Below are 21,887 nucleotides of genomic sequence, written 5' to 3'. Positions count from 1 at the left end.
AAGGGGTTTTTACTCTTTTGTGACCCATATTTAAGAAAGTGGATTCGTTTTTTATTGGGATCCAAAATAAATCCATTATGGGCTTAGAATTTTCAAGCACAAGTTTCAAAATGAACAGAAACTTTGGTCTATTTTTGTTCCCCTCTTGGGGCTCGAACTTTGTCTCGTGCAGCTTTAACTTGTGAAAGTAAGTTTTAAGTCCTTCTGTATTGGGGTTCGCTTGGCCCACGGTCTTTTGGGTGTTATTTTCAAGCTGATCGAAGACACGAAATTCGTGGGGATGTTTCTGGGCCAATTTAATTCGGAAAAACATTCCAGTAACTCCTCTTAGTCTGGACTCATTGAAGACATAAGCCCTCTGACTTCTGATTGACTCAAAAAGTCATGACAAACCTGTCGTTGAGAAGTAATTTTTAGAAAGGCTGACCGGCAACCGGAATAAGTCACACTTTAAGGATCAATTTTCGTAGTATAAATTTTGTAATAATTAGTAATATTATTCATTTCGTAGTACGAGATTGATCCTCGTATTATTGCTAAGGTAAGCCAGTGCCCAAGGGTTATAAAACATTAGCGCTTGGAGTAACTTTAAAAATATCCTTGTAGTTGTAGGAACTGGATAAAGCGGCCGTTTTCAAAAACGGTTTTCAGATGAAGCGATGTTTTTTTTTTTTTTTTTTTTTCATCGGGGGTCTCCATGGTCCAATTATTTGAAGATGTAAACTTCAAGCCAATGAAAAACAAACGTTTAATGGCCCAGCTTCCAGTCCATCTTTTTTTTGGGGGGGGGAGGCTTGATTACAACCTAAAAAAAAGTTAAAAAGTATTATTCCACTTCGTTATATTTCTATTTGGGAATACAGTATTCACTGTGTGGATCCGTGCATTATTGTGGGATCAGCTTGATTAGACTATCGCATGGAACTACATTTGTATAAAACTTTATATCATTAGATTGTCTTCTGCCTTTTGACAAACATCTATAACGGTTTTTCTTAGGTTTTCTTTTTCTTTATTTATAAGGCTTTCTGTCATTATTTATTTGTTTTTTCCCGTATGCTTTAGAGTTCTAATTTAGCTATTTTTCTCTACTTCAGATAAAACATGATTAAGAATCTTGCCCTTTGTTGTATACTTCTAGATTTCCAATTAATGTAAAAACCGAAAAGCTAATCTGGTCTAAGAAATTATAAAATAAAGATCACGTTGAGCAGATTATTATTTTAAATGATAACTGGGCCTATTCCTACAAAAGGATAAGTTTAGTAAGAAACTATTCTTATAGGTATTGGTTAAATAACAAGAGAGTAAAAATGAGCGTATTTATGAGGGCATTGACTAGAAACACATATTACAGGATAAAGATTATAACAATTAAACAATCTTCGACGCATTATACACTATTGTTACCAAAAATTGTAGTTTCAGTGTTTTCTTTTCTGGTTCACCCGGTCTTTTGGCACAGTTGAATTCTTAACAACATACAATAAAAGTATCGTCTTAAGTCTGTGGATCCTGCTGCTTTAAGAAGTTTTGTAATCCAAAGTTGCTTATTTGAACAGCTGATAAACTAGGTTCCCCTGGACCCAGTAAATTAGCCGTATTCATCAATGCAGTACCGTTTTGAAGAGCAAACTGTTGATTCATGTAAGCTACGGCACGACGCAGCTCTTCGATCGCGTTGGCTTGCATCATTATATAGTTCTTTGCTAAAAGCAAAGTTGCTATTTTACTTAGTTTGCGGACAGATGGGGAATGTGCGTATGGTATGACGCTACGAAGCTCATCCAGAGCATCGTTCAAATCATGCATTCTTCTTCTCTCGCGGGCATTTATGCTTAAGCGCAGCGTTTTCCCACTTTTTGTCTTTCTGGTTCCAAGTTCGTAATTTTGAATATTACCTGAATTATAATCTTGTTCCGTATCTGAATCATCTGACGTTTTTGGGTAACGATCAGATAAATTTTCTTTCTCAGTTTTTTCGTCATTTGTAATCTCTCGTTTTGGTTGCTGCAGTTCATTTTGGCGTGCTGGAAAGGGACCAAACATATTTGTTTCACTAACGCGTCGTTCTAAAAATGACTTGGCAATCTGTGATTGGGATTCAAAAAGGAATGGGCTTATCACGTTTGAAGTATTTCCATGGTGCTTTTCCATCCTCCCCTGACATGGAATGGACATATTTTCGTAAGTAAATAGCGCTGGGTTTAATTGGTTAGACCTGAAAAAAAAAATTGTCACTAACACTCAAAAGAAATACTTAAATTCCTATAAACGGGTTTACTTGCTTCCCGAAATTAACTGAAGGACAGATCTTCGCTAATTCAAGAAGAGAAAAAAAATACTTCACTTATCTTACCAGAAGAAAGCATTTGAACTCACATCATGGAACAGAGCAGGGATTTTGTGCCCTATTGGGTAAATTCAGTTGGTAGGATGTGGCTACCATATACGTTCTTTAGCCACCTTGTAAAACGAAGCTTTTTGCTAATAGTTCAAACATTTTGTCGTTTTCAATTTATTGTAACTGCGCCTCATTTGTTGTTAACAAGATTAAACACTAGATAATTTACACATAAAAACTGCAAATGCATGAACTCAACATTAATAACTTTTAAATATGTATAAAGGCCTCGCCTCACCGATAACATAATAGGAAGAAGCTGTTCACCGTCTGTCGCAATTGGGAACGACTTTATTCTTCAAAACTAGTACAGGTGCCTTCGAATTTGTTTTTGGTTTTGCATCTATGTATCCAATTCTGCATCTCTTTCCGCCATTCGTTCGGTGTGCATGATGCTGTCGTTGTGCTATTTGCCTTTTGCCTTGAACGCTAATGATTTAGAACTAAATTCACGGTTAGAATCCTTAGCTCAAAACTAATGCTGTTGATTCATAGTAAAGCTTTGACATTAATTAAAGATAGGATTTCATTTGCGGTATAATGATTTCTGTACTAGCTGCGGCCCAGTAAAGAGCGAAAACCGCCCATAGTAACCGAAATTGCAAAACGAGTTTCGAGGAAACTCTAGCGACAAGTATTTTCCAAAACCTTTTGAAAGGTGGTGGATGGCTTTTCCCAGAGACGGTAGCATGAAACATAAGGTCACAGAACGTCGAGAACGTGTATATTTGAACGAAATAAAATATATAGCGCAATTTTTTAGAAGCAAAATAGATGGTGCTACAGAATAGATCTATTTTCTGCCATTTTGGGCGGCGTCGCAGCAACACTGTTATGGCTCCCTTTGTTCCTTATAGCAAATTGAAACACGGTGAATGTAGATTATCATTAGGTGGCTCCTTTGATTGAAAATTAGAAATTGTAGCATCTTCTTACGTCAATAAAGAGATTGTGCCGCAGACACGTTCCCATTTTCATTGCTGTAAAACAACGATTTTTGCCAAATAGAGCCAAAATGCTACTGAAGAAAGATTCTGAGATAGCCAATCGGTCAAAACCACTTAAAAGAAGTATATAGAATTCACCCATCCCTTGGAATGTAAATTCTTCAACTTTTCTTGCAATTTTCCTCCTATGCGCGCTCCAGGCAATACTCATCGAATCAGACTTCAATCTTCTGAAGTAATGCTTTCTCGTCCAGCCTCTACAGGGCATTGGACTTTGTTGAACTTGGACAATTTTGTAAAAATTTATTTTTGAATCTCGAAAGTTTCATATAATTTGATATTAATATACAGCCCCAATAATCCGATTCTAGCGAGGACGTGTGATATTGCGGGGGTGGGTTAAAGGCCCATAAGAAGATACTCAAGAAATAAATATACTTTTCTATTTGTCAAGGAGCCTGATAAAGAGAATTTTCATACAGAATGAACGGAAAGAAACAACTTATTAAATATAAATCCCTTTGTAGGTAATTATGATAAGCAAACCAGGACACTTTCAAAGATTTTTTGGAATTGTTGTTTAACCTAATTACAGAAAGTTTCTTTCACCTGACTTTACCACTTTCCTAAATATATGAAGGACAGTTTTTCTGGGACGCCATTGTTTATTTAAAGGACGGGTGCTGTACGTAGAGGGGAGTTTTTTTCCTTTGGTGTTTTTAAATTATTTCACTGTTTTAAACTAAACAATGGGTGTTTTTGCCGCCTTGACAGTTTGTTTCCCCATTCGTTTTACTTGTTAAAAGACTTATCTTATAGCCATAGAAGCAAAATTAGTATTTTTTTGGAAGAACTGGAGCGTGTGGTTTTTATTAAAAATCCTGCACAGCAAATTCAGGATAGCAAACATAAATATAAGAACGTTTTAGTGCAAAATTTCCTTATAATATACGACACGTGTGTCTATGTGTCTTAAGTTTTTTTTGTATTTTTTGTATTAAATTTGTATTAAAGATCTTTTTCTTCTTGTGTGGAATACACCTTAAATAGCCACTGTAGTCTTATGTTTTTGCAGCTTATAGCCTATACCCATGACAGGATACCCCTTCTTCTAATTGTGCATCTTTTAATGAGGAAAAATATAAATCCTATCGTAAAATCTCAGCTGATTTCGAAGTCTACCAATATGAGGTCGATAATACAAAAAAGAAATCCTGAAAGACAGTTTTATCAAACCTTTCAACAATACTGAACAAAATGGCAATCTCAAAATTTTGATCGGACAACTTTGGGAAAGTTGTCATTCTCAGTTGTTTTAATACAAAAAAGAAATTTAATACAAATTAATGTAGGTTATTTTGTAAAAATTGATTTTTCTTTTTGCGCCTTCTAAGAGAAAACAGTGACAATATACCTCTTGGGACACATTTCAAAAGAAAGTTAAGAAAGGCAGGAACTGAAACTTATATTTGATGCCCATATGAAAAAAGCCCCAAGCCTTTTCTTTGCGCAATTGCATAAATAACACAGATCAAAAAAGAAACTCAAACCTAAAACTTAAAACGAACAAGTTAATGCTTATTACCCCATGGAACGTAGATCTTGGAGTATAAGCCTGGCTCAAATATGATATGTTAGCTCAATGATATTTCCTACACTTGTAGAATTTGGAAAAACTAATGCTTTACGAAAAGCCCAAAGCTCACAAAAAAATAAGATGCTGTTTTAGGAGTAAATAAGTCCCGAGTTTACCTGAAAGAAATAAGAGACTAATTTGTCTCTTAACTACTAACATTAGTAAAGGCTAACTACTTAAAGTAGTTAGCCTTTCATTAGCCGTCAGGCTGATAATTTTTAGAATACAATATAAATTCTCTAAAAAACTCAAAAAAATTTTACAGGTCACATGCACACACATATGCTACACAGACAAATATATATATATATACATATATATATATATATATATATATATATATATATATATATATATATATATATATATATATATATATATATATATATATATATATATATATATATATATTTATATACACTATTTTTATATATGAGTAATAATTGTGTATGTATATATTTATTCTATTTCTCGAAAATAGCTCCATATGTGTTTGGGAAAATTGGTATATCTAGGCATATTTTCGCATAAAAAAACGATCTATACGATAGGTCAGAAGTCTGAGAAAAATCGTTAAGAGCCTGAATTTGGTTTTTGCAAATGACGTCATATACTATGCTAGTACATCATATAAGCATTTCTTATGACATCATATATAACATCATAGAAGTATTTTCCTATACGATGTCATGCATAGCATAAATAAGATTGTTGAGTTTCCAACGCAGCAGTTATTTATGTAATATAATGTTTGTTGGAAGGCCCGAAAAACGAAAATTTGCAGTTGCAGTAACTTATAAATGATGATTCTTTGGAACCAACACCTAAACTAACATGTCAAAAATGAAAATGAAGAGCAAAGACACAGGCGGTTAGAATACATGCGAAAACGACAATTAGAGCGTGTTAAAAATGAAAATGAAGAGCTAAGACACACGCAGTTAGAAGACATATGACAACAAACAAGTGAGTAAGTTAAAAATGGAAAATGAAGAGCAGGGAGTCAATGAAAGTCAACCTGGACAGCGATAATTAAAACGTGTCAAAATTGAAAATGATAGCGATGATGATTGGGTTTGGAATTTTAACATGGATGAGCTCATCAATGCCTACCATACCTTTGTTTAAAAAAAAACAAAGTTTCGGCGATATGTCTTTCATAATGACAAAAGACAAGCCGAGACAAAAGAAGACGTTTTTGTCCCACCACCTGAACAATTAAAAGAAACAAAGGTTTGGGGATATGTCTTTCATAATGAAAAAAGATAAGCCAAGGCAAAAGAAGAACATTTTGTCCCACCACCTGAACAATTAAAAGAAACAAAAGGTGGTCTTAAAGGCCTTCCATACCTTGTATAATCAAAAACCTTGACTAGATAAATCGTTTGGAAGAAAAAGAAGCTTTTGTGCCGCCACCTAAACAATTGAAAGAAACAAAGGTTCGGCGATATGTCTTTCATAATGACAAAAGACAAGACGAGGCAAAAGTTAAAGATCTAATAAAAAAAAATGTAATTACGCAATGCCACGACTTCTAATTTTAAGCTCCATTTGGACGTCATGACATCTAGAAAAGGCTCAAATTGTCTGCGTGTAGAATGCAAGTGACAGTGGGAATCTATATATAGAAGCCTACCGCATGCCGAGTGCCGGGGCCCAGCGGCGAAGCCACCGGGCTCCCGGTACTACATATGTATATGTATATTCGTAGTCAAAGACATTGAGCAGCCTAAAAAATTATAGACTGATTTGTAAGACCGTTCACTGGTTACACAGCCGTATTATCTATAGCTAGCAGTTTAAAGTTTAAACTGTGAAAACACACTTTAGTATGATTTGAAATTATGAACTAAAAAACCTTATATAAACTTAAGAAATTCAGTTATTTCTACCATCTATAGGACGGAGCATTTTGCAAATCTCTGGTTACTTTATAGGCCTAGCCAAGCACTAACCTGACACCTTTGTTTCAGATTGGTCTACAAAATCATAACCTTCAGATGATACCAAAATACGCAAATTTAAGCCATTGAAAACATCGCAAGGCTTTATTTTTCTATTATAAAAAAGTTTCCCAAAGCGCTCTATGACTCTATTAAATAAAAAAACAAACAAGTTTTTTAACTGAAAGTAAGGAACGACGTTAAAACTTAAAACGAACAGAAAGTATTCCGTATATGAAAGGGGCTGGCCACTTCTCTACGCCTTGCTCTTTACGCCGAAGTTTTTTATTGTTTAAAAAATAGAGTTGTGAAAAAGTGAAACTTTAGCGTAAAGAGCGAGGCGCTGAGGCGGGGACAGCGACAGCCCCTTTCATATATGGAATACTTTCTGGTCATTTTAAGTTTTAACGTCGTTCCTTACTTTCAGTTAAAAAAACTTGTTTTTTTTATTTAATTTTTGAACATTTTTGAATTAATGCAGGTTTTGATCTTGGCTCACCGTACATGAATAGTTAAAACAAAATTTGCACATTAATTTTACTTTTATTTGGTTAAATGGCTTTCTCGAAACTTGTTTAATCTTTTTTTACAAACGTTTTTATTAGTAATAAATATACGTAACTTACGAATTAACTTACGTAACGAACTTCTATATTCATATATTTTCAATACGTATATTAGGGGGTTCGCCCCCTAGTCAATACCTAGCTCTTTAAGCGAAAGTTTGAACTTTGTTCCAATTAAAAAATTACTGCTTAATCACAAAGGCCGTTAATTAGAATAAATAGCTCTTATGAAAGTACTAAAAAATATTTGGCTTAAAGAGCGAGGTAGTGACTAGGGGGTAAACCCAATCATATATGTAATATTTTTTGTTCGTTTTAAGTTTTGATGTTGCTGCTGTTGCAGTTGAAAAATTTGTTTTTTATATTTAATTTCTGATCTTTTTTTAAATAATGCAGAGAAATCTGGCGTCCCCTTCATAGCAATGTCCCTTCCCCCATGAAAATTTCTTTCATGGAAAGATCCTCCCGCATAAATCCGATCCCCCCCCCCACTACTAGAAAAAATCCCCCCTGAAATCGTTTGTATACTTCCCACAGCCAATAGGACTAAATGTTAACAATAGGCAAAGCTCATAACTTTCAGCCCTCCCCCCGGGAATTTCGGGGGATTAAGTCATCCTAAAAGACATACTTATCATATTTTCGAATATGCTGAACAAAATGGCTGAATAAAATCTCAAAATTTTGATCGGGTCACTTTGGGCAAAAAAGCGTGGGAGGGGGCCTAGTTGCCCTCCATTTTTTCGGTCACTTAAAAAGAGCACTAGAACATCCAATTTACAGTCCAATGAGCCCTCCCATGATGTTCTAGGACCACTAGGCCGATACGATCACCCCTGGAAAAAAAAACAAAAAAATCAACAAATAAACACGCATCCGTGATCTTTCTTCTGGCAAAAAAATGCAAAATTCCACATTTTTATAGATAGGAGCTTGAAACCTCTACAGTAGGGTCCTCTGCTACGCTGAATATGATGGTGTGATTTTCATTAAGGTTCTATAGCTTTTAGGGGGTCTTTCCCCCTTTTTTTCGAAAATCAGCCAAATTGTCTCAGGCGCGTAACTTTTTATGGGTATGACTAAACTTGATGAAACATATATTTTCAAAATTAGCATTAAAATCTAATTCTTTTGATGTATCTATTGGTATCAAAATACCGGTTTCTAGAGTTTCAGTTACTATTGAGCCGGGTCGCTCCTTACTTACAGCTCGTTACCACGAACTGTTTGATATTGTTAAAAAATCCTATTTTGCTTTTCTTTTTTTTTGTTGACTAACATGGGAAGGTGTCATTAGTCAGCTTATTTGAGCTAGCTTATCGATATATATTGCCCCGAAGTGCCTCAGAGGTGAATAGATTACCCATGGCATCGACAGACCCCGTAAACATAAGAAGAAAAAGTTGTCTACAACTACGACATTTTCTTTAACCAGAAAAACATTTCATTTTAAAGTATTAACTGCACTAAAGATTGATGCGTTAATTTTCCTGGAAAAAATAAAAGTTTTATGTTTGTGTAATAGCCTACTGAAATTTAGGTGTTTGCTTTTTCTAGGAGCTATAATTTCTTTGACATTCCTCAAAGGTTAAGCGAAAACCCTAAATTCACCTCACTTCAGTATTTACTTTTGGTATGCATTTTATTAATATTCAAATTGCATATTAGATATTGGTTTACCTTGGCTGTTCGAAACCATATCTTGGATCGAACTGAAGTTACCAGTCTCGCCAATATTCCAGCAAATCATTCGCTGATTTACCCAGTAAAATCAATCTTTCTTGTGGCTAACTTATATTTATTTTTATTTAAGGCATTATTCTATATAGCTTCAATTTTACTGGATTAGGTAAATGGTTTTACTTTTCGAAAAGCATAACCTTGAAATCAAAAAAATTATATGATATTAAATGGCAGGGTCACATCTGTGATTTTCAGAGGGGGGCGGGGAATACCTTTCTTTTGACTTTATCTCACCACCTCTTCAAGTATTAGGACCGGAATTAAATATACCTTTTCTTGCTTTTTCCCTTTATTACAGGGGTAAAATATATATTTTTTAATTTTTGTGGACAAATTCGTGAGTTCAACAGAATCTCCGGGGGGCTGAATTTACAACGAATAACTACAATATAAATTGAAGCGAAATATAACAGTGCAGCCTCTAGCTACCTTCACCGAACGTAATTCCATCCAATAAGTATAGTAAAATACTCCATTTTGTAGGTGCTGTTCTTCCCAATTAGACCGGCGTCTCACTTTAACTTTGTTGTTCAGCAAATGGCTGAATCACGAAGTCACTTCAATCACGATTTTTTCCACGGTGCGTCTACAAATGCCTGACATAATTTTCTTTCTCTTCTGGTGGGGCTCTTAGGCAAGGGGTTAATTGCGTCTTCAATAGCAAAAGTGGATGTAAATGCCATAGGTGTTTCAGTAGTGAAGAAGCACTCTTGTTCCCCTAAGAGTGATTTGAACTACCTTACTGACCAAACTTATGCATCACAACTTCTAAGCAGCATCACAGGGGTCGGGTCTATTGCTAGCATCAAAAGCTGAGAACTCTCTCTCCCTGAATCCACAACGATCACAAGGCCAAATTCCAAAGCGAAAGATTTACCAAAAAGCAAGCAATTTTGCCATATGTTTTTATTTTTAAGTAAATAAACATGGTATATGTATAAAGAAACCAAATAAAGACAAGCATAACAATAAAATGATATTGTCTTTCAAAGGTTTTCAGCCTTTCCTTTGTTTATACGTATACAAAATGTATACATTTAACACTGAAACAGGTAAAAGAATATATGTGAAAACTATAGATACACATACGCTACATAGAGACAAAGAAAACTAAATAATCTTTATCTATAGCAAGAAATGCTATTCCAATCCCTCTTGATAAGTAGCACCAATTCCCGAAAATGGGTGAAGGGGACGACCTCTTTTTCTCGATTTTTCTCTAAGATACAAATGACTTGTTATTATGCAATCTAGGTGTTTTTTTTTCGATTTCTTTTCAACGACAATACAAAATATTCTTAGAATGCTGAGGGCAACTGCCCCCCCATCCTTCTCCTATCGGAATCCGTGTCTTTGACTAGTGTGATAGGTTGGGCGGAACAACTTGAGAGTGGCCAAGCCCATCCTCAATATTTTGTCCAACCTGTCCACACAGATGTTTTATTTTAAATACGTTTATTTTAACGTATTATTTAAAATAATACATATATACCCGCCCAACGCAGGAAGTCTGAACACAACAAGATTGCTTAAAAGATTCTAAGTGTTGGAAACTTAGATGAAAACTGAAAATGTGGTCATAGGAATTGCTTTCCATAATATAAAATCCAATTTGGGAGCCCAGCTAATTGCTTCTTGACTTTTGCAATATATTTGTTACAATTTTTAAGTTGTTGTTGAGCATTCGTTTTGACTGTGATAAATTAAGTTTTAATTGCGTATTTATAACCAATTAGCTCTGCAATCCTTAAAAATCAATGCAGTTGGAAATCAAGCTCGATACGGGAAACACGTATTTATTATATTTTGACTTAAAGCATTGTTCTTATTCTTATGATCCTAATTCTTAATAATAACTGGCTTATCCCTCGCGCATTGGTGCGAGATCAAAAGAAAGAAAACTCAAGGGAAATTCCTTCCCCCCGATAATTCCTATGTGGAAAATTCCCCCTGCGGAAAACTCCCCCTCCGCGGAAAATTTCTCCCATGGAGAATTCCCTTGGACAATCCTCCTCCGAGGAAAACCCCGCGGAAAATTCTTTTCTAGTGATGTAAAACATTATTAAAAACCAATCATTCTTATGGCAAGAGGGAGGGGGTATTTTGAGATTTATTGAACCCAGTTGTCTTAAATAAATGTTATATTAAATACTGAATGTCAAATACTAGTTGAATGTCAAATTTAGTTAATTTCCAGGGATTCAAATATCGCCCTGGACAAATTTCGGCAGTAGCAAGTGCTTGTCATACAAAATTATTTGACTCTTCATTTCAAAAAGTTGTGACATTACATGTGCGATATTCATATATCGATATATCAGAGCAAATAATGATATCGAATATCAAAACTTAAATATCGATATCAAACACGATATTTCAAAATTTTGACTATTTTCAGATTTTTCTACGATTTATGGTAAACATCCTGCAGAAAAGATTCAATATAGAAAATAGTTTCGGAAATGGCGGAGAAGAAGAACAACGATGTATTTAATCCATTGACTCATACCTGCTGATACACAGCATATATACCTGTATGTATAAGTTGGCATAGCTTGTTCTTGAATTCAAAATACGTTTAGCAACGCTGGACTTTCCAATATTGCTGAGGACCTCCAAGGGAATTGGCTGTATAAAATGCCTTCTAGGCTTATAGGCCTTGCTTAGATAACACCCGTCATGATTGCCACATATCTTGATCTGCATTTTAATATATATATATATATATATATATATATATATATATATATATATATATATATATATATATATATATTTTTTTTTTTTTTTTTTTTTTTTTTTTTTTTTTTTTTTTTTTTTTTTATATATATATATATATATATATATATATATATATATATATATATATATATATATATTTCCACTGACGATCTTTTCCAGAGTAAATGGAGAGAGATGTGGATTTGGCCTTTCTGGCTATTAAATTTTTATCGATAGATGCAACTGCCGTTGCAGTCCCTGTGATTCAGCCACAACAGAATCAAATTAATTTGTGGGAAGTATATGGCGAAGTTTCAGTAGTCAATGCAATGTGTGCTTTGCCAGCAGCCCAATCTATAAAGGATCTGCAAATTTTCGATAGGGAGTCCTTAGTTCCCAGGAAAACTGATTCATTCAAGTTACGGAAGTCTCGTACGTAATATGAGTCTCAGAAATATGCGTACAATATCATCAGTTCCAAGGCTGGTGATTTAATCAAACAGTTGGGGGTAACGACCTATAAGTTAGGAGCAACTCGGCCCAATAGTAAACAAAACTCTAAAAAATAGGGTTTTGCTAAGGATATACACAACAAAAGAATTGGCTTTTTGTACTGATTTTAAATATGTTAACTTTATTAAGTTTAATGTAGGCTACCTATCAAAAGCTACGAACCTGAGACAATTCGACTTGATTTTCGAGAAAGGGAAGAAATACCCCCAAAAAGTCAAGGAATTTTAATGAAAAGCACACCATCAGATTCAGCATATTATGGAACCCTACTGAAAAGGTTCCAATCTCCCATCTGCAAAAACATAGAATTTTGTTTTTTTTTTATCAGAAGAAAGATCATCGATACGTGTTTATTTTTTGTTGTTGTTTTTCAACAGGGTGACTGTGTCAAACCGATGGTCCTAGAATATCGGGAGAGGGCTCATTCAAACGAAAATTTAAAGTTCTAGTGTTCCTTCAAAGTGACCAAAAATACTGAAGAACAACTAACATTTTGTGAGGGAGATTCTCGACGGGTAGGATATTCCACGGGCAGGGAAGTTTCCGGAAATGAACTTACAAGGGGAGCTTTACACGGGAGAATTTGCCACAACTATACAAAATTTTTCTTACTTTCTTTTTGCCGATTCAATTATTTATTATCAGTATAAAAAGCTATTACATTACGAATTTTGACTATTGTTTACATATAGTATTTATTATTTGGAAGAAAATACGCATTTTCGTTGAGGGGGATTTTCTACGGGGAGAATTTTCCTTAAACTATTTCCGGGGATGAACCTACAAGTGGAAATTTTACACGGGAAAATTTTCCAGAACTCCTCTACGAAATTTATCTTACTTTCTCTTTCTTTATTGAATTTTACATCTAGAAATGTTCCGGGAAAATTTTCCGGGGGAAACTTTCAAAAAAGTTAAAATTATCTGTTTTTTTTTTGTGGGAGAGGATATTCGCAGGAGAAATTCTTCATGGGAGAACTTTCTGCGAGATAAACTTTCCATTGGGAGGATGAAATTTCCAGGAAATATTTCCCACCGAGTTGTTTTTTTCTGGCATAATTCGAAAATAGATTAGAAATTATATGAAAATAAGTCGTTTTTTCAAATGAAAGTAGGCTAAAGAGAATTTTTTAAATGAAAGTAGGCTAAGGCGAAATTGTCAAGAATAAAATTCTGGGTAGAATTTTTAGCAAGGATGGATTTATCGGGGGGGGGGGGGATTTTACGCAGGCTGAATTTTCCATGGAGAATTTTTCGGGGGGGGGGGGATTTTCCTAAGAGCAGAGAGGTAGACTTCCCAGCATTATTGGAAAATGATCAGAAATTAAATAAAAAACAAATTTTTTTCAACCTGAAACTAGGGAGCAATATTTGAACTTGAAGCGAAAAGAAATCATACTGTATATGAGGGGAAATGCCCCGTCTTCAATGCCTTGCTCTATATGATGGTGTTTGACTTTTTGTCCAGATTCTTTAAGAACAACTCCTGAAACACAAGGGTCATTTAATCAAAATAAGAGGTTTTTTAAAATAGTATATATATGAGGGGTATTCCTCTCATATATGAAATAATTTCTGTTCGTTTTAAGTTTTAATGCGGATCGTTACTTTCATTAAAAAAAATATTTTTTTTTATTTAATCGCTGAAAGGTAGAACCAATTCTAGGGGGAAAATATCGACATGTTGCACATTTTGAATAGCCAAAAGTAGTCAGTAGGTTATCTTTCTTTATTCTGATCAAATCTGGATTTCTATAATATCAATTTATGTAATCAAAGTTTGTTTCTATTGTTTGATTTTATATTACTCAAAGTTTAAAAATGAATGTGCAAATAAGCTTTAATCACAACTTTTTTTTTATTGAACTTTTACAAAGCGCTGCAAATGTTCAAAAAATTGATCAGAAATATCGAAATCGATACATCGATTATCGAATATCGAAAGTAAAAATATCGATTTATCGTTTAATCAAGTTATCACTCAACACAATTGTGGACATCTACATTGCAGTAATAGCCCCAGGTTTGTATTTGGCACGCTCACATATTCCTGTGAAGTCCTAGTTTAGAGGCTTCTTGCTTTCTTAAAAAGTAGTTACGTTAGCTGAATGAAATTGTCAAGAATGAATCCAATGCCCAAAATATACCCCGGGATGGAGTTGTGAAGCAACAATCTCTATCTTTTCATCGTTTCTACGGCTTGAAATATTGCAAAAATTACTGGTCCATTACCTATTTTAATTTTAACAAAAACGTTTTACCTTAATTTAGGGTTTTCTTCTCTTTTTCATTTGATCTAGCTTTTGAAAATGCAACTTCTATTACTTCAGTAGGATTGTAAGCCATATCAAGCCTTTTTTTCATAAATTTAAGAAAAATACTTACAAACCTTTAAAACCTTTATAAATTTAATAAAAAAAAAGTTTGAACAGTTTTTTCAACTGAAAGTAAAGAGCATAACTAAAAATTCAAACGAACAGAAATTATTATGTATATGAGGAGGCTTGCTCCTCCTCAACACCTCGCTCTTTACGCTAAATGTTTCAGGAGTCGTTCTTAAAGAATTGGGACAAAATTCAAACTTTAGCGTAAAGAGCGAGGCATTGAGGAGGAGTAAACCCCTTCATATAAATAATAATTTCTGTATGTCTTAAGTTTTAATGTTGCTCCTTACTTTCAGTTGAAAAACCTCATTTTTATTTAATTTCTGATCGTTTTCTAAATAATGGCAGGATATCTGGTTACACCTCCACGAAAAAATCCTCCTCTCCGCAGATTTATTCTCTAGACAATTCAATCCTAGTGAAAATTTACTCCGAGCAATTACCCTTAACATCTCCAAGCGTAAAATTTAGTTGGCAAGGAGAAAGCAAGCCATAACAAGAATTTCGAATAGGGATTCTGGCAAATTTCCCCCAGCACAAAAATTTCCACTTAAAAATTTACCCCTTGGAAACTTCCCTCCCCATGGAAAATTATCCTTGTGGAAAATCCCACCAAAGAAAATTCACTCCCGCCACCCAACAAAGTAATCATGCTTCCAAATAACAAATACTATACGTAAACAATGAGAAAATTTTGCAACTTAGACCTTTCCCCGGGGGCTGTGGGGGGTTATGATGGCTCCAAAGGCAAATATATTGAGCTTTTCAACTATGCTAAACAGAATGGCTATCTCTAAATTTTGATCAGACGATTTTGAGAAAAAAGCGGCGTGGGAGGGGGTCTGGTTGCCCTCCAATTTTTATTCACTTAAAAAGGGCACTAGAACTTTTATTTCCGTTCAAATGAGCCCTCTCCCGATATTCTAGGACCGCTGAATCAATATAATCAACCCTGGAAAAAAAACAAACAAATTAGTACACATCCGTGATCTTTGTTCTGACAAAAATTTCAAAATTCAACAATTTTGCAGATATTAGCTTAAAACCTCTTCAGTAGGTTTTTCTGTTACGCTGAATCTGAAGGGGTGGTTTTCATCAAGTTTTATTGCTCTTAGGTGGTGCTTACCCCTTTTTTCTATAATCGGAAAAATATTCTCAGGCTCGTAACCTTTGATGGGTAAGACTAAACTTAATGAAACTTATATATTTGAAATCAGCATAAAAAGATGATTCTTTTGATATATCTATTGGTATTAAAATTCAAATGAATACGCATTGTCAGTTTAATATAGCCTACATATGCTGATATTTATTCCTTAAAATCTTAATTAATTCATGATTTCTTGAAATTATAAAAGTGAAAACATTTAAAAGAATTTTTTTCAGTAAAGCACAACTTATATTCTAGCTTTTAGAAAGCATAGGGGTTTTGAACCCTAGATTTCTGCTCGTTTTGAGTTTGACTCTGTTATTTATTTTAATGTCTGTTGTTCTGGGTTTCATTTATTTATTGATACTGTATTGTGGTAGTTGTATGCATGGTAGATTATTTGATTCTATGTTTGTTCATTTTTGATTTAATGGAGTTCTTTACTTTTTTTGAAAAACTTGTTTTGTGGGAAAAGTTTTTTTTAATTCTGTTCGTTTTATATTGACATAGTCTTTATCAGGAAAAAAAAAAATAATTGTTTGAATCTTTCCAATTTTCCTTTAAGAATTTATAGTTTGACATGCTATTTATATGCTGAAGGAACTTTTTAGTAATTTTTAACAACATAAACTCAACTAAAAATCATGACACAAATAGTAGTGTTTAATTTAGTCATATACATCCTCTAGTTGACCTGACAAATAAAAGTTAATACCATTCTCAAAAAATAATATCTATGCGCTTCCACAGCCTGAATATAATTACACTCTTTTGATTTAGTAAAATTTTAAGAGCAGCAGTAGTAATAGAAGTAGCCCTGGAAATTTGAACTTGATACCCTCAGTCGTTCTTGGTATATTGCTGAGATGTCTTATTGGCAACCAGCATACAAACAGTGTGTTTTGATTTAATTTTACAGTAACATGCATTTTTTAAGCATAATGGGCAAATTACATGACTCTGGGGGGTTGACCTACCCAATAACCCTAGAAACATAGTTACTAGACCATTCAGCTATGCCGAACAAAATGGCTGTCTTAAAATTTTGATTGGAAGTGTCTGGAAAATTATGCGCTAAAGAGGAGGGCTGATTTCCCTCCTAGCACTTTTTACTCTTAAGAGGGCACTAGAACTTTTAATTTCCAATCAAATTAGCTCCTTAAAATATCAGTGATATTACTAGCTATGATAGAGCATCACTGCCTATGTCCTTATATGTCCTTTTAATACCTGCATGCATATAGTTTTTTCGTTTAATTGAAACTCCCCCTAAACGTTCTCTAAAAGTTTCAACTTAATGCCATTAGTATCGCTAGCTACAGTAATCATAGAAGCAGCATTAAATGAATAAACACAGTGTCTTCTGGCTAGCCCAAATTCCACAACCTATGAAGGCATGAAGGTAAAATTTTCAGAGAATATTTCTGAAGATATTTCAGAAGAGAATGTTCCTGTTTTACGGATGACATCTTGTGATCCGTCTGCAGGTTGTCAAAAGGGCATATCAGCAATACCTTAGGAATAGTTTCGTGTGTGAAACTAAAACTTACAACGCTTGTTGTGGGGTATGTTGAACTAACCAAAAGACAATATTTGCATCGTAATACTAATGCTTAAACTCCTACAACTACTGTTACTATTACTATTGCTATTACTACTACTACTTCTACTAAAGCTAAGACTACTACTATTAGCTTACCCCTACTGCTATTGCTATATTTACTGGTGCTGCTACTCCAACTAATAAACCTAAGAGTAATAAGGCGAAAATTTTGGACAATATTGTAAATGTAGTGAAATAAATGGAAAACACACTATGCCCAGACAGGTTTTCAAGAGGACCTACCAGCATTGCTTCAGGACTGGTTGATGGTATTAAGTTAAAAATTATATCGTGTGTTGAAGGGGATATTGAAAAAATGTGCTATTTGCATACTGCTACTAAAGCTACTACTGTCACTACAATTATTGCAACGCATAATTACTGAACCTTTCAACAATGCTGAAAAAATTGATGTCTCAAAACTTTGTTTGGATATTTTTTATAGGAAATGATGGGCATAGGGGGGGGTCTCTCAAATCACTCTGACTTTTAAAAAGGGCATTATAACTTCCAATTTAAATCAAATGAGCCCCATCTGAATTTAATACGACCACTCATTCCATAAAAACATTATATGCCCCCAGGGCATAGCTTAAAGCCCTTGCCCCAGGACTCTTGAGGGTTTTTCCAACCCTGAAAGCATTGATGTATGTTCTTTGGACTATTTTAAACAAAATTGCCGTCGCACAATTTCAATCAAATGCATTTGGCGAAAGGAGGGGTAGTTGGGGGGGGGGGGTGCTACTTGACCTCCATCACTATTGACTATTAAAAGGGAACTAGAACTTCCAATTTCAACCAAATGAACCACGTCTAAATCTTATAAAAACATCCCTTCCATAAGTCCCTTATCATCCCATCCCTCCCTTAAATGCCCCAGGGGCATAACTTACAACCCTCGTTCTTAGGCTGTGGTGGTTTGTATCAACCTCAAAGCCTTGTTATATAATATTTGGACTATTTTGAATAAAAGAACTGTCTCAAAATACCTACTGGATACATCTCAGGAAAACACGACGTGTTTGTGTGTGTGTGTGTGGGGGGGGTGGTTGTACTCTGATTACTTTGAATCTTAAAAAGGGCACTATAACTCATGATTATCAATCCAATGAGTCCCCTCCAAAGCACATACGACCACCTTTTTTTATAAGAACCTTATATACCTCAAGGGCATGACTTACAACCCTTTCTCTGAGAGCTGTAGGGTGGGAGGGGGTGTCTTCCTCACAGACTTAATTTCTGAAACCTTCAACTATGATAAATAAAATTATTATCTCCAAATTTTGATTGGAGGTGTTAAGGCAAATGTTGAGCGGGAAGGGGGGGGGCTATTTGCTCTCAAATCACTTTACCTATAAAACGAGCACTATAACTTCCAATTTTAAATCAAATAAGCCCCATCTGATGTTTATATGACCACCCATTGATTAAAAAACTTACATGCCCTCATAAAATAACTTAGAACCCTAGCCCCAAGGTGCTGGGGGGTTGTGTCATTCTAGGGACATTATTATATGTTCTTTGAACTATTTTGAAAACAATCGCTTAATCATAATTTCAATCAGATACGTTTGGTGAAAGGAGGGGCTGTAGAAGTGATTGGCGGGGGGGGGGGGAGGGGCTAAATGCTGTCCATCATTTTGACGCTTAAAAAGGAACTAGAACAATTTTCAACCAAATGAAACTCTTCTAAAGTAGGACCAACGTCCCTTCTATAAAAACCTTAAATACCCCCCTGGGCATAACTTACAACCCTTGCACTAATCTCTGGAGTTTGTTTCAAACCTAAAAGCCTTTATATAATATTTAAACTATTTTGAATAGAATGGCTATCTCGAAATTTCTATTAGATGCATTTCGGAGCAAAAAGACGTACGGAGGGGGTAGATGCCCTCCGATCACTTTGACTCTTAAAGAGCATCAGAGCGTCTGATTACCAATCCAATAAGCCCCCTCCAAAGTTTATGTGACCACGATTTCTATAAAAACATTATATGTCCCCAGGGCATAACTTACAATCCTTACCCTGAGCACTGGGTGTATTTTTATCCTCAAAGACATAATTTCCAGACCTTTCAAACAGATTGAGCAAAATTGCTATCTCAAAATTTGATTGGAAGTGTTTGGGGAAATGATCGGCCCGGAGGGGGGGGGGGTTCTTTGCCCTTTGATCACTTTCGACGAATAAAAAAGGCATTATCCCTTTCAATTTCAAATCGAATGAGCCCTTTTGGAAACTTCGACAAAAATTTCTATGAAAACCTTATACACCCCCAGGACACAACTTACACCCTTACTCTGAGGGCTGTGGAGGCGGGAAGGTTGTTATCCTATAACACCTTATCTCCAGACCTTTCAACTACGTTGAACAAAATTCCCATCACAAATTTTGATTGGATGTGTTTGGGGAAATGGTGGGCGTGAGAGGGGGTTTAGTTGCCCTCAAATCACTTTCAACTATTAAAAAGGGCACTAGCCCTTTCAATTTCCAATCGAATAAGCCCTTTTTGAAGTTTTCACGAAAACGCTTTCAATAAAACCTTATATGCCCCCTGGGCATAACTTACAACCCTTGTCCTTAGGGGTGTCGGGGGGGGGGCTGTCATCCTCAAAGACCTAATTTCCAGAACTTTCAACTACATTGAACAAAATGGCTATCTAAAAATTCTGAATAGATGTATTTAGGAAAATGGTGGGCATGAGAGGGGAGTTATTTGCCCTTCAATCACTTTCGACAATTAAAAAAGGCACTATTCCTTTCAATTTCCATAAAAATGAGCCCTTTTGAAGTTGCTTTCTATAAAAACCTTATATGCCCCCAGGGTGTAACTTAAAACCCTTACCATGAGGGATTGCCATCCTCAAAGACACAATTTCTGGACCTTTCAACTACGTTGAACAAAGTGCCTATCTCAAAATTTTGATTGGAAGTGTTTGGGGAAATGGTGGATGTGAGAGGGGGGTTAGTTGCCCTCCAATTACTTTCGACTATTTAAAGGGCACTAGCCCTTTCAATTTCCAATTGAACGAACCCTGTTTGAAGTTTCTACGACAATACTTTCTATAAAACCTTATATATCCCAGGGCATAACTTACAACCCTTGCCCTGAGGGGTGTCGGGAGGGGGGCTGTCATCCCCAAAGACCTAATTTCCAGAACTTTCAACTACATTGAACAAAATGGCTATCTCAAAATTGTGATTGGATGTGTTTGAGGAAATGCTGGGCGTGACAGGGGAGTTAGTTGCCCTCAAATCACTTTCGACTTTTAAAAAAGGCACTATCCCTTTCAATTTCCAATTGGATGAGTCCTTTTTGAAGCTTCTACGACAAACTTTCTAAGGAAACCTTATATGCCCCCAGGGCATAACTTATAGCCCTTGCCCTGAGGACTGTGGGGGGGGTCCTTCTCAAACACCTTATTCCCAGAACATTCAACTACATTGAACAAAATGGCAATCTAAAAATTTTGATTGGATGGATTTGGGGAAATGATGGGCGTGAGAGGGGGTTCAGTTGGCCTCCAATCACTTTCGACTATTAAAAAGGGCACCAGCCCTTTCAATTTCCAATCGAATGAGCCCTTTTTGAAGTTTTTACGACAACGCTTTCTAAGAAACCTTATATGCCCCCAGGGCATAATTTACAACCCTTACCCTGAGGGGTGTCGGGGTGGGGGGGAGGTAGGCTGTCATCCTCAAAGACCTAATTTCCAGAACTTTCAACTACGTTGAACAAACTGGCTATCTCCAAGCTGTGATTCGATGTTTTTAAGAAAAAGAGGAATGTGAGAGGAGAGCAAATTGCCCTTCAATTTCTTCTGAATAATAAAAAAGGCATAGTCCAGTTCAATTTCTAACCAAACATGTTTATTTTGAATTTTCTACAACAACGCTTTCTATAAAAAACCTTATATGCCCCCAGGGCATAGTTTACAGCCCTTACCCTGAGATCTGTGGGGGGATCGTCATCCTCAAAGACATAATTTCCAGACCTTTCAACTACGTTGAAAAAAAATGACTATTTCGAAATTTTGATTGGATGTGTTTAGGGGAAATTGTGGTCGTGGAAGGGGTGTTAGTTGCCCTCCAATCACTTTCGACTTAAAAAAAAGGCACAAGCCCTTCCAATTTCCAATCGAATGAGCCCTTTTTGAAATTTCTACAACATCTTCGATATAAATTGCCCTGGTATAAAGAAACCAAAAGTAATACATTGTGCCAACATCGTTCTTTACTTAGGCAGCGCTATTGCGCTGCCTCTGATCGTTACCACGAA

General features: G+C 35.3%; 1 protein-coding gene across 3 annotated transcripts in view; it reads right to left on the bottom strand.

Annotated features, from left to right (window-relative positions):
- Window positions 1–1,314: 1,314 nt before the first annotated feature.
- The window catches only part of LOC148946091 (uncharacterized), a 109,169-nt gene continuing 88,596 nt past the window's right edge, over window positions 1,315–21,887 (bottom strand). For all 3 annotated transcript variants that reach the window (XM_089097765.1, XM_089097764.1, XM_089097763.1), the window contains one exon: window positions 1,315–2,221. In XM_089097765.1, the coding sequence (XP_088953891.1) occupies window positions 1,501–2,181 (681 nt within the window). In that variant the 5' untranslated portion in view covers window positions 2,182–2,221 and the 3' untranslated portion in view covers window positions 1,315–1,500. The remainder of the gene's footprint in view (window positions 2,222–21,887) is intronic.

The sequence above is a fragment of the Artemia sp. Qi Xiang Cuo genome, chromosome 12 (genome assembly GCF_049724085.1).
Source record: "Artemia sp. Qi Xiang Cuo chromosome 12, ASM4972408v1, whole genome shotgun sequence".
NCBI classification, from domain to species: Eukaryota; Metazoa; Arthropoda; class Branchiopoda; order Anostraca; family Artemiidae; genus Artemia; species Artemia sp. Qi Xiang Cuo.
Note: the sequence above shows the minus strand (reverse complement) of the source record. Positions and strands in the feature narration are given on the sequence as shown.